We start from the raw sequence: 13,645 nt of genomic DNA on the forward strand, positions 1-13,645 counted from the left end.
TACTCCTAAATTCTGCAATTCAAGAGCCCTCACTACTAAGGGACAAAAAAAAAATTCTAAAAAACCCATTCTTTTACAACTTATTATTCGATTGAATTGGAACACCTCCTGATGCCTATCAAAAAAAACTGTTGTAATGCTTCGTTTGAAAAATTAGTGACCGGTTTTTAATTGATGTGATGCATAAAAACTATACAGTGTAATATTATTGAATGTTTTAGAGCAATAATATTAACTAAACCATCAATTTAGCCTCGGACTTAGACAGTTGTTGTTTGTGAGTTGTAAAACAATAATAGTAAAGTCCACTAAGTGTTATTTTTTTTGGTCTTCTTAATTATAATGTTTGAACTTTGCCTGTTTTTTGATATTATTTTACGACACACAAATAACAACTGTTAAAAGTTCGAGGCAAACTCTCAGATAACGTAGAACCATACCTAGAATTGTCCCTTACCAATCAACAAGGGGACACCAGTATCGATTGGTACTACATTGGTACTGCATATGTTTACCGCAGATGGCATCAGAAGATCAACAATAAACAATAATTTTGTTTTCCAACAAAAAAAAGCACCGCTTTTAATATGTATACATTTTTATAGCCGTGTTTTTTTTCAACGGAGAGTATTTATTAATTATCAGCCATAGAGTGCGCTCGACACGTGTATAACCCGACATCTATTATTCTCTTGGTTGGCACAATACTAATTTCAATGTAGGGAAACTATCTAACTCGACACATGTTTGACTTAACTCCGCTTAAGTCGAACATGATCACGAAATTATTTGAAGTATGAAAACTTTTTACAGAAAATTACAGACCAAAAAAATTTGTGAATTTGTGGATGTTGGAATATGGACGCAAAAAATTCTGTTTTAGATGCTGTTGAAATGATTGATTCTGCGTGGAAGTCAACACGAGTGCCACGATTCGAAACTGCTTCCGCCATGTTGGTTTTTTTTCTGAGTCTTTGGAAAACAAAATTTCTTAGAAGGTTTCTCTCAGATTACGTGTGGAGAAAGCATAAATAACGCTATAATACAGGTGATTGTATCGAGGATGAATTTGTGAACATTGACTCTGATCTTGTAACTTCAGGACTTTTAGAAGACAACGATATTCTAGAAGCAATCAACCAAAGAGCAAGTACTTCATGTTCCGAAGAAATAGAATCAGAAAGTTCCGATAAAAAAGAAGTACAGTCGAATCCCGTTATAACGAACTCCAAGAGACCGGAGAAATCATTTCGTTACAACGAAATTTTGTTATAAAGTAATCCCAGGTTTTTGCATTATTCCTATTTAAACTTATCTGGGGATCAGTAAAGTGTTCGTTAAAACGAGATTTTCACTATAACGGTATTCGTTAAAACGGGATTTGACTGTATCTGCACCTTCTCGTCATGATGCATTAAAAGCTGCAGATGTGAGACGTCGATTCTTACGCACTCAAGAAAAAGCCGAGCAATCGCGGGATAAACTGAATAGTGTAGAAGAATTTCTGTTTTCTCTTCTGGAAAAAGCAAATAAATATACTTGATTATTTTTCATGAGGTAAATTTTTTTTATATGTTTTGATTCTATTATGAAACAACCCCGAATTAAAATTAATGGGAAATAGCATATTTTATTTAATGGAATTGTTGGAATGTATATAATTACGTACACAAAAACAATCGAACAAAAATTTTGAGCGAAATCCCACTAACTTGATATCCGCTTAAGTCGACATGTTTGTCGATACTTTTAGGGTGTCGACTTACCGAGAGTCTACTGTATTAGGAGTAATTAAATTTTTGTTTTCAAAGTAATGGAAGAAAATATTTGCTACAGCACTTGAAAAACAAGTCCAAATAGGAATCCCTGTGGTTTGTTTATATAAACAAATACCATTAAATAGATAGTTCTCAAAAACACAACATTTTGCAATAATCAACCATTCGTGTTTTTCCATTTTTATGCATTGTTCATAGTTGTTGTAGAGAAATTCACAGATGTTAAGAATCTCATTATGTGGAATGCTAGTGAAAACATTTTCAAAATCAAATGTCTCAATGGATTTAATTTTATGTTTTAAGAAGTTCCAATACTTTGACATTATTGTTGATGATAATGCCGGATTTACCTGTTGTTAATTTCTTTAGGAATATTATGAAGCACAATTGGTGAATTTGAAACCAATTTTATGATTGTAGCTATTTATTTTGCATGTCACAAATCTAGAATTTAATTGGATTTTTGAGAAATTTGACAGTAGCAAATAGATGTTTAGCAATTTTCAAGTTTCTGAAATTTTCCAAGTTTCTTTTATTGATTTCTTTGATAGATCTGTCAATTGAAGTGTAGGTATTGTTAAGAGAATACTCGTTGATAAGTAACTCTTTATAAAACACTTTGAAAATGACAGCAAAATTATTTGCAGCTTTATCCACAACCGAGATTATAAATTCCTCTTTGAGTTGCTTGATTTCTTGTAGAAGGTTTTTTATCTTCGACGAAATTATTATTACCGTATATACTCGTGTATAAGTCGAGTATTTTGTATGGAAAAATCCGTTCCACCAACTGCGGGGGGGGGGGGGGGGTCGGCTTATACTCGGGTCAGTTTTTGATGAGAAAATATCGACCCCCGCAATCAGTTGTCATTTTTGCAACAGTGTTCGAGAAACCGGCATTATTGGTATGGGCAGGGCCGTCTTAAGAGCATCATGGGGCCCCGGGCCAAATGATTTTTCTGAGGCCCTACCAGGCAAATTTTCGAAAATCTCAACCAGATCCCATTTATGTGAGGCTCCCTTTTCTCTTGAGGCCCCCAGGCCGTGCCCGGGTGGGCCCATGCCTTAAGACGGCACTGGGTATGGGACATGTTCAAACCCCACAGAACCGATAATGTCAAAGCCGAGGCAAATCAATCGGAAACATCATTGGTTGGTGGTGGCTAACGCTGATTGTACAGCCTTAAAATATAAGCATCATTAAACCTCTCAAAGAAAGATTATTTGAGGAATTTGTGGATCGAATGGATGAGTTCCGATGATAAAGAAACTACAAAAGAAGTGGTGCCTTGAGGAAACCTGACATTGACCTCGTGTGCCAATGGGTACATGAGGCGTGGAATTCTGTTTCCACCGAAATTATCATCCGATCCTTCAAAAAGTGTTGCATCAGCAATGCGATGGACGGAACTGAAGATGATATCCTCTTTGAAAGTGACAATGGCGATGACAGCTCAGGAAGATAAAAAAGAAGTGCCTCACCCTCTATGATGATCTCATGGATCACGATGAGCTTGGAGACTCAGAAGAAACGGATTAAAAAATTTGAATCATTTTCTATTGTAAATTTCCGTAAGCTATTCATTTTGCATGAAAATATAAGATTTTTTTTTCTCTGAAATGCACGGATTTTTTGAGATCGGCTTATACACGGGTTTTCAATTTATTGCGGTTTTGGCGGTTCTGAAGGGGGGGGGGGGTCGGCTTATATACGAGTATATACGGTGTATGAAATTTCGTGATTATTGAAAAATGTCTTTATATCAAATACAACGCCACAACAGGCAAACTGCCCAACGAGGTGGCTGACTTAAGAACATCATGGATCCCCGAGCCCCTACCTACTACTACACCACACATGCTCCCCCCCGCGGAACCCCCCAACGAATCGGTACATGCGGGAATGTGCGTGTACGTGTAGTGCAACCTGACGTAAAGTTTGTTTCTGTGTAATGCTTGTTATGTGTAGTGCTGTCATCTGCCCCCAGTTTTACTAACTATGAGTGAAGTGTTATGGTTGAATGATTTACCGTTGTAGGACTGTTGCTCTCTGTGGCGAGACTTTTTAACGGGGAGATCGGCTCGCATTTGCGCCTTGAAGTTGGGAACCACAGAAAACCAACTTCAGCCGACCACCACTGTGGGGTTCGAACCCGGATCCTCGCATCACGAGTCCGGCACTATAACCACTCGACCACCACAGCGGCATATCTTTTAGTATGTGAAAAATCTCCATTCCATATATGTACATAACTATTGATTTATTTCGATTATTTACACGTTTTTGATTGTGTTATCCTATGCTGATAAAAAAAATTACATATTTTAGGTACTTAATTTTTTATAAATTAAAAAAAAGTCATTTAAAATAGCTTGCGCGCAGGATAAAATACAGTGTGACTTCGATTAACGAGCTTAATTCGTTCGCCTACGTGCTCGTTATTAGATATTTCTATTAGAACCTAGTGTTTCGCCATGTTAAAGGTATTAAGTCCTCTCAAGTAATATTAAGATCTGAAAATCTTTTGTGTGTGTAATTGTGAGGGAAGAAAAAAAGACTAAACAAAGAAATATTTAATTGACAAAATTTAATCGAATAATACTCTTCAAATTGTACTCAATACTGATCATTCCTAAAATAGACATACATCGCATATTTTCACTTCTGTAAAATACTCTTTTGCGATTCTTTGGTTTTCATTTGGCCAAAATCTTGAAAGATAAAAAATATAGATAACCTCTATTCTTTTTTGCATGTTCGGCATGCACATTACGTACAATTATAAGTGTACGTATAATTATACAAAAAATTGTTTTTGGCAATTGCATTTCCTCAGTGTGTTTGCTCAATATGAGTCAACATAAATTTCTTGTGCGTCTAGACTACCATTCGGATGGGGTTTTTTTTTGTTTACTTTTACCGCTTCAAGAGTTTTCAGGAACCATTCGTCGTGTCTTCGATCCATTCCAAGTAGTTCGACACCAAGGTATACACTCCTGGCAGAAGAGGACGAGCACAACCGATCCCTGCCGATACGACGCCGATGACAGTGAATTTACCATTTTGGCGTAAAACCAATGGGCCACCGGAATCACCCTGGTAAAAATAAAACACATTTCATATGGATAACTTCATATTTAAAATATGGAGGCATAACAATGAAAAAGCTCTATGCCTAAAAGCCCTATGGGGTATCAAGTATCCAATCAAGTATTACGTCAGCATAGATGGGGGGGGGGGGGAATTTCCAGTTCGCTGAATTTTGATGACAACGGGGGGGGGGAGAGATTTGGATGATGCTTTATGAAGATATAAAATATTCTTAATGGCATCCTATTCGGTGCGCCATAAACGGAAAAAACCTTTCGAAAACTTTTCGAAAAATTTGGCAGCTGAGCTAACATTCGACCTATTGATAAGTCATCCCCCTATAGAGCCACTTTAATGATCTCTAAATGTTTCACGGATCGTTCAAGTGTTCTGGAAATGTTTCCGGGCCGCTCTGGAACTGCGCCACGGATCACTTGAGTAATCTGGGAGTAATGACTTGAGTAATGTTCCGCGGGTAACTTGAGTGGTGTAGAACCACACTGGGGGCCGCTAAGTGCTTTAAAGGGGATCTCTAAATGTGCCACGAATCGTTTAAGTGTTCTGTAACTGTGTCGCGGGTTATTTAGATGATCTTTGAATGTGAAAGTGATCTTTGAGGCCTACATCAGTGATCTTAAAATGTGCCACGGGCCACTTAAATGCTCTGGAATTGTGTCACGGGTCATTTAAGCGATTTGTAAAAATGTGCCGCCTAGTTGATCTTTACAAAATTGGGTTTGAGGGGGCAAGCCACATCAGATAACGTTCAGGGCTACATTTGTTCGGCGGGTCAAGGGTTTACCATATATGGCTTAAAGGGTGGGTCGCAATGAATTTCTTAAAGAGAAATTGTGAGTTCTTCAAATAGCATTGAAATTAACAGAAATCGATTATAATAACATATAAAGGTATTTTCCTTTCGAAATTTTAATTTTTTTAAATATTTTTTGCATTAAAAAATATATTTTTTCCGTCTGGGTGGGGAAGCGCACGAGATCCCTATGCCCCCTCCTCCCGCGTACGTTTCTGATCCCACCAATATGCGTTAGGAGGTAGGGGGCAGTGATGATGAAATTTTGCTGACAGGGTGGGGGGGGGGTTAGAGTTTTGCTGACGAGGGGGGAGGAGGTCAAAAATGGCTAAAAATTTGCTTACGTAATACTTGAACGGCCCCTATGTACAAAATTAGCACATATTTTTGAGAAAAAGGAAGAAACCCCCTATAAGGGGTGGCACCACTTTTTATTAGAATATTTAATGGTGAGTTATAAGCGCTGAAAGATTTGCGAAGTGCAAAATCGAATTGTCGCCAAAATCTGTTACCACCAATTCTGCAAACATCCTTCTAGAGCTAAAATCGATCAAATTTACCGAAAACGAATCCATTGCTTTCGAAAGAGTCTACAACAATCCATATCGGTGATCTGATTCAGGAGAAATTTAACCTTTTGTTTGCAATGTGTGCATCATTGAAATGAGCGTTCGTCGAAGTAGTCATTTGACGAACATTTCGGAATCGGCGGTTACGGATTTTGGCAACAATTTCATTTTGCGTGAAAAATCCTACAAGGTGACACTACTTTTATCAGGATATCTGGATTTAATGGTGAGCTACAGGTGCTGAGAAATTCAAGTGCGAATTCGAATTGTCGCCAAAACCTATCAAAATGTCTAATTCGGCAAACGCCGATTTCAGTGAAGTATCACAAACAAAAGACTTGATTTCTCCTGATGTGGAACACCGATGTGGTTTGTGATAGGTCAGGGCAGGACAAATACCAGGCTACCATGGCGATCAAAAAACTGACATTGTCTTACTGAATTGCAGTCTTAGGACAGTACTCATCTTATCGGAAATTATGTCAGTGTATCTGCTAGCATAGAAAGAGGGGTTCTTAAGCCCCGAACAAGAATACACTAGTTGGACAAATTCTATCGATAAAAAAGTACCTGGTACCTATAAACTTTTGCTGGCACCTAAATTTCTTCTGATTTTCCAGGTCCTGTTATGGGCTCTTTCGAAAGCTCACGGAACGGACAAAGTTTTCGGTAAACTTGACCGATTGTGTAGCTAGAAGGAGTGTTTGAAGAATTGGTTATTACAGATTTTGGCGACAATTCAATTTTGCAATTCGCCAATCTTTCAGTTCTTGCAGCTCGCCAATAAATCTAAATATTCTAACAAAAATGGCGTCACCTTATATAGGATTTTTTTTTAGTTTCCGTGTAGATCTTTCAAGAAGGTTTTTCTCTAATTTGACGCATTTTGCTTCTGTCGACCATAACGAAAGCTGTTGGAGATAGAACAAAGTTGCTAGGGTGTTTTATGCTTCATTTGGACTCATCTATCTCCCACTTTCGTTTGGCAGATCATTCAAAGTTCACGCTGTATTTTTGATGAAATTATTGGATACGGCATATTATATTGTTTCATGAGTAATTTGAGATTAACCAGTACCTGACAAGAGTCTTTCTGCCCTTCTCTGTATCCGGCACAGAACTGGCCGTCCTCGAACTTGACCTTTCTCTTGGCTTCGTTGTACATCTTTTGGCATTCGTTTCTATTCAGAACGGGAACCTGCACTTTCTGAAGTTTCGCGGATCTTCTCCCACCTGAAGCAAAGGGGATAGGAACATTACTACACATGCCAATGGAAAACCAAATTATTTAATTAATTACAGTCGACGCCCGTTATAACGACATCCATTATTGCAACCTTTGCATTATAACGACCGGAAAGATAATACCCGAATTTTTCCCCTATTTCTACCATGTTATTTTTAATCCAATGTAGCAACCTACAAAGATTATTCAATCCAATACAACGTACGATGGCAGATCTACTCCGTCTCTTTTTTACATTTTGAAATGAACAAAATTCTTGACTTTTTTGATTGCACAAATTGTGTTTGACATTGACCCTTTATATCCGAGGTTCTTGACCTATGAGTTACGCCCTAAACTTGGGTTGCGGATGCTTCAAATGGTGGTCGTTCAAATCCCCAACCGGGGGGGGGGGGGAACTCTTGAGCTATGGGTCTTAACGCGAACTTGATTCACAGGAGATTGGTCGTGCAAGAACCAATGCAGCCAGGGATTCTTGAGCGATGGGTTACACTCCAAACTTGATTCGCAAGGACTTCCTAGATGAGTGATACGAATTCATTTACAGCCAAAAATGCACTTATTATGTCACTGGTTTCACTAATTTTAAAAAGAAAACATTCTCATGGGTCGCGAAGCTGATATTGTTGATTTTGGGTCGCGGATGAAAGGATAAGAACCCTTGCTTTATACTGTAGAATTCGGTTGATATAGGTTCACAAGCATATAATAAATTCCTTCAATTTCATTATTATTTTCTAACCTGGTGCATTCTATATTGCCCAAAATATAATTCTGAACAAATATAAATTCTTTTAAGAAGATATTTTTGAACATTCGATATAACGGCATTCCTAATATAACGTCCTTTTCCGTGTAACGAGGGGGGGGGTCGTTATAACGAACGTCGGCTGTATTATATATACAAATACAAATACAACGCCACAACAGGCAAATTGCCCAACGAGGTGGCTGACTTAAGAACATCATGGATCCCCGAGCCATTTTTGGAGGCCCTACCTACTACTGCTACCACCCTTTCCCCCCCCCCCTCCCGCGGAACCCCCCAACGAACCGGTACGTGCGGGAATGTGCGTGTACGTGTAGTGCAACCTGACGTAAAGTTTGTTTCTGTGTAATGCTTGTTATGTGTAGTGCTGTCATCTGCCCCCAGTTTTTCTAACTATGAGTAAAGTGTTATGATTGAATGATTTACCGTTGTAGGACTGTTGCTCTCTGTGGTGAGACTTTTTAACTGGGAGATCGGCTCGCATTTGCGCCTTGAAGTTGGGAACCACAGAAAACCAACTTCAGCCGACCACCACTGTGGGGTTCGAACCCGGATCCTCGCATCACGAGTCCGGCACTATAACATATTTTTAAAAATTTCATTTTACCTTCTTTTGGGTCTCGGGTCCATCCCCAACCAGTGACAGTAGCCTTTTGACCAGAAAAATTTTTCTCATCGGGTTTCGGAAGGCAGACCGGCCAGGAGTATCCGTCGTAATCGATCGGCTTCTTGAGTTTTAACAGTGCAATGTCGTTGTGGTAGCGTTTCGGTTGGAAGAGCCGTGGATGCAACACGATCTTCTCGAGTGGTATGTCCAACGCCGAATGGTTAGCTTCGGGTTTAGTTATGTCATATTCTCCGATCCGGACGCTGAAATGTTTGGCAGAATAACTGGAAATAAATTAATTCACCAAGTATGAATATTAATTAACCTCTTCAATCAAATGTTGCATTTTAGGCAGTTCTTGCTGTAAAGGGCGATTCTAAATTCATGGGACAAACTTTAAGATGTGATGCAAGACATTTAAACAAGACTTTTCAGTCAGTAAATGCGTGGCCGAATTACAATAGCAGAGGTTGTAGATGGTGTTTTTAGAGAGTGCACGGCAGCACTTCACCAGGAGCAAATGTAGCAAAATATCGTATTTTTAAAACGGATTCACCCCTTTCAAACCCGAGCATTCTTTTTTTGGAATTTTCAAAATTTTTCTGCATTTTTGACACAAGAAAAAAATGCAATAAAAACAATTTAAGCATTTGATCAAATGTTTGAATGATTTGAATGGCAGATTTGCTGACGTTCAAGATGTCAGCAACACTGACAGATTCTTTGCTCTGTTGGTCACTCTTATAGGTCCTCATATCCTCTTATTTTCAATTAGGAAGTTTTTACCCGTTACCCTGTCTTTCTTGAGGCAAACAGAAAACTTTCGTTTCTAAATGTAATATTCGCCGAGATATTTGAATTCAAAATTCGGGTAAAAGTTCGAAGAGAATAGCATAAATGACGGAAAGAATCATTGTCCGTTCGTTTATGCCGTGTTGTCGAATTTCTGAATTCAAATAGTGTCTCAGAGAATATCGCATTTAGAAACATAGATTTTTTTTTTTTTTTGGTCTTGCGAGAGACGGTTGAATGAGACAAAGGCTGCATTAGGACTTACAGGATTTTTCAAATACGAAGACAATACTTCTCAAACTTTTGAACATAAGCTACGTTTGGCGATGATACTTTTCATGAATCAAGAGATCAATTGTTTCGCAAAGTTTGAAATCCGATTATTTCAATCTACTCTAGAATATGAACCAGGGCTGTCTGAACAGCATTCAGACTCGGGCAAGTTAATATTCTGAGTCCCTACTATTTGGGTGAAAGTTTATCGATTCACATACAATTACTACTTTACCGCACACCACCGGTCATATATCGCCATACTACCCACCAGTGGAGTTGGGTGGTTGCCCCAGGATCGGTCGGTAAGCGCCCAAGTGGCGTGGTGGTAAGATGCTTGTCTACCACCGCGACGGTTGCTGTCACGGTCCAAGGTTCAAACCCGAGGGAGAATATAGATAAGATATTTTCCCTAACGAGCCTGAGGCGACCGCCGACAGACAGTGCCTTCATTTCCAACCCATCTCATTAATGGTAGCAAAATTGCGATACGGCCAGAGTTGGTGAAGAAGGATCGGTAGATACAACACTTGCTTATGTGTCTAAGATTCTATACCCGGATTCGAACCCGTAGATCTTGACGGTAACCTTCGTAGCGGAAAACGAGCTCTTACCACTGTGCGCTACTCGGTCGCTCGATTCACGTACTATACTTATTTTCAAAAACCAGTGTTAGATCTAATTATCTCGCAACCTTTCTGTAATACAGCCGGTGTGTGTCCGATTGGATCCACGTGTTAAGACGGTACAGTGATAACTCGTCTTACGGTTTTTTAGGCTATTGAAGGTTTTCTTTGTGTGTGTTGGTTGTGCAGTTAGTGTAAAATAGAATGATCTTCAGTGCCTCATCTTCCTGTAAATTCTTATTTATCCAGTTTTGGAGCTGTTCAATTTAGCCTTCGGTAAATTTCTGTCTTATTAATAGCGCTTCTCGGTCTTTTTTGTAAAGCTCATCTTTAAATGTTGAGCAGTACGTGGAACGAATTAAACGATTTTCCATGGAAACCCATGGGAAATCGTGCTTCGACTAACGAACGTGCTTCCGGAATGAATTATCTTCGTTAGCCGAAGTATCACTGTACTGTGATCATTATCAGACTGATTGACCAGTTGCAGTTGATGATAATGTCATAAAGATAGCAGGTTAGGGAGAATGTTTCAGGGGAAAAACTGTATATAAATCAATATTCAGAGAGCATGACACGAAGAACCCCTGTTTTGTTAACATATTTGTTCATAATATTCGTTTTTTCACTACTATAATCAAAAAATAAAACGATCAAACAAAAATAATCCAAGGGACCAATGAGAATTGTTTATATTTCTTTGGTGATTAAAAAAAATGTTATTAAGATTTTTCGGAAAGGAGAAGAAATAGAGAGAGAGAGAGAGAACTATGGATCAACAATTTATGGTATACAGTAGTGGTGGAGGTGCAATTTTGTAATCATTTAATAATGATAATTGAGATATAACATATGCTGTAGGTTCCTATTTGCTTTTGGTCACTGAAAGCAAATTCCATGGGATAGGCTGGGTTGTTTTTATATCCCATTCGCCATATTCAACTCAAATCTGCCATCTTAATTCAATTTTTTCTATCCGTTCAAAAATTTTCATGTAGACAATAGTATTCTGATGTTGATTCTGTCAGAAAGCACTGGATATAATATTTTCCCCCGTCTCCTAAACCATTTTAAGTTGCACAGTAATGAAAGTAAAATTGCGCGCAAAACACCTTGAAGGTTAAGGAGAATAATTCGAAGAATATAAAGTCAAACCCCGATGTAACGAGCTGCGATTTAACGAAACCGTTGATTTCAAGAATTGTTTTCTAAAATTCTGACGATTATTTTCCTCAGAATAAAGGTCAAACCCCTATTTAACGAATAAAACCCCTCGATACCACGATTTTTTTTCCAACTATAATTGTTTTTTTCATCTTCGTCACCAAAAACACAATCCAAAGACGACTTCCCAGGAATTGATTTTCAGCTCTTTGGAGGGAGCAGTATTCCATTTCTTTTTGAATAAAAGAGGCGATAAAGCTATTTAGAGTGTGCCTAGGAAGATTTCGGTGGCCAAATGGTATACACAATACCGTAAAACATTGCACTGTGCTGTCTGTCTTCATGTTTGTATTTTAGTAAAGAAATAAAGTTACTTCAACTTTTTCGCTCTGTCTTGACAGGGAAAGAGCGATGAGTTATCTGAAGAGAAAGCGTTTTCTGGTTAGCCAAAAAATGACGATTTCGACAGAATTTGATAGAAATGTTGAGCGCGTACCAAAAATGCTTATATCAAGCAATTTTTTATGCATCCTGATTTCATTCTTCAGTTTTGATATGATATATATATATATATATATATATTTATTTATTTATTTATTTTTTCAATTTCTGTCAGAAATAAGTTGATACAGCAATCCCAAATAAAGTGGTTTTTTAAAAATTGCCGGTCCCCTATAAAGTTTGACGTTTCGAGTTTCGAGTGTATGTTTATGCTCCTGATCAATTTTCTCCCGATTCAGCGGTTTCTTCGATTTAACGAATAAAATTGTTGGTTTTTTCTGATTCAATAAATCGGGATTTGACTGTAATTAATGTTTTAGATCATTCATAAAATTAAAAAGTGATCTCTTAATAAAATTGAGAATTTTTTTGAAAGAGCTTTCTAGGAATTTATATTTATCATAAAATATTTTTCACTCATCATACCCATGAAATATATATATGAAAATATGGGTGTATTGAAATTCGCAACGCAATACGCGTTGTTCTGTATCAAAGGGCATTTGTGTGCGCGCGCAATGACATCTGAAATATACATACCTTCAAGAGCGGAACTTTTCTATATTAATTTTATCGGTGTTTACCTGTTGACACAATGGCCAGCGGTGAGAATCCATTTCTTGCCAATGATGGCCCCTCCGCAATGATGCTGTCCAAACATATCACCTCCGAGACGTATAGACGCCTGGAAACGTATAACACGAAGAAAATGAAAATGTAACTTATCGAAATTAAAAATTAAAGAGGCTATCTTATACAGCGAAACCTGTCTCAGTTGTACACCTATGGTTCAATTAACCCTGTAAGGCCTACAGTGCATATTTGAATATACAGTCGAACTTGATTAATTCGAAGTCCATAGTCACTGGAACAAAAGTTCGAATTGTTCAATTTATGCAGGGTGATTCTGAATTCATGGGACAAACTTTAAGAGGTGATATAAGACACCTGAACAAACATTTTTGATCGTAGAATGTGCGGTCGAATAGCGAAGGCGGTAGAGGGTGTATTTAGATAGTGCTCAACAGCACTTCATGAAAATCAAATTTAATATTTTTCGTGAGAATCATTTGCTGCGATATGTGTTATCAACCATTGGATGGTGCATATGCACCTTCAAAATTGGATTGCAGTTTGTTTTTTATTGGTTCAAGGATAATCAAGGTTATGTTGTGCCAAACAATGATCAAGTGGTTATAATGACTTGTGGTAGAATGTGCGTTATCCTGGTCGACCATGGAAAGCCTACCACATTACAATACCCCGTACACCCGGAATGGTTGATAGCACGTATCAGAGCAAATACTTCTGATATTTAATAAAAATATATTTGCTTTCAGTGAAGTGCTGTTGTGCACTTTCTAAAAACTCCCTCTACCACCTATGCTATTATTATTCAACCACACATTTTGTAATAA

General features: G+C 38.0%; 1 protein-coding gene across 1 annotated transcript in view; it reads right to left on the reverse strand.

Annotated features, from left to right (window-relative positions):
* Positions 1-4,354: 4,354 nt before the first annotated feature.
* The window catches only part of LOC149075503 (serine proteinase stubble-like), a 57,924-nt gene continuing 48,633 nt past the window's right edge, over positions 4,355-13,645 (reverse strand). The window contains exons 3-6 of the mRNA XM_089242866.1: positions 12,812-12,912; positions 8,872-9,155; positions 7,328-7,482; positions 4,355-4,875 (exon numbers count right to left, since the gene is read on the reverse strand). Of these exons, the coding sequence (XP_089098992.1) occupies positions 4,714-4,875; positions 7,328-7,482; positions 8,872-9,155; positions 12,812-12,912 (702 nt within the window). The 3' untranslated portion in view covers positions 4,355-4,713. The remainder of the gene's footprint in view (positions 4,876-7,327; positions 7,483-8,871; positions 9,156-12,811; positions 12,913-13,645) is intronic.

The sequence above is a fragment of the Pholcus phalangioides genome, unplaced genomic scaffold (assembly GCF_987345545.1).
Source record: "Pholcus phalangioides strain wild (caught in Gottingen) unplaced genomic scaffold, Ppha-v1.0 ptg000015l_1, whole genome shotgun sequence".
Taxonomy (NCBI): Eukaryota; Metazoa; Arthropoda; class Arachnida; order Araneae; family Pholcidae; genus Pholcus; species Pholcus phalangioides.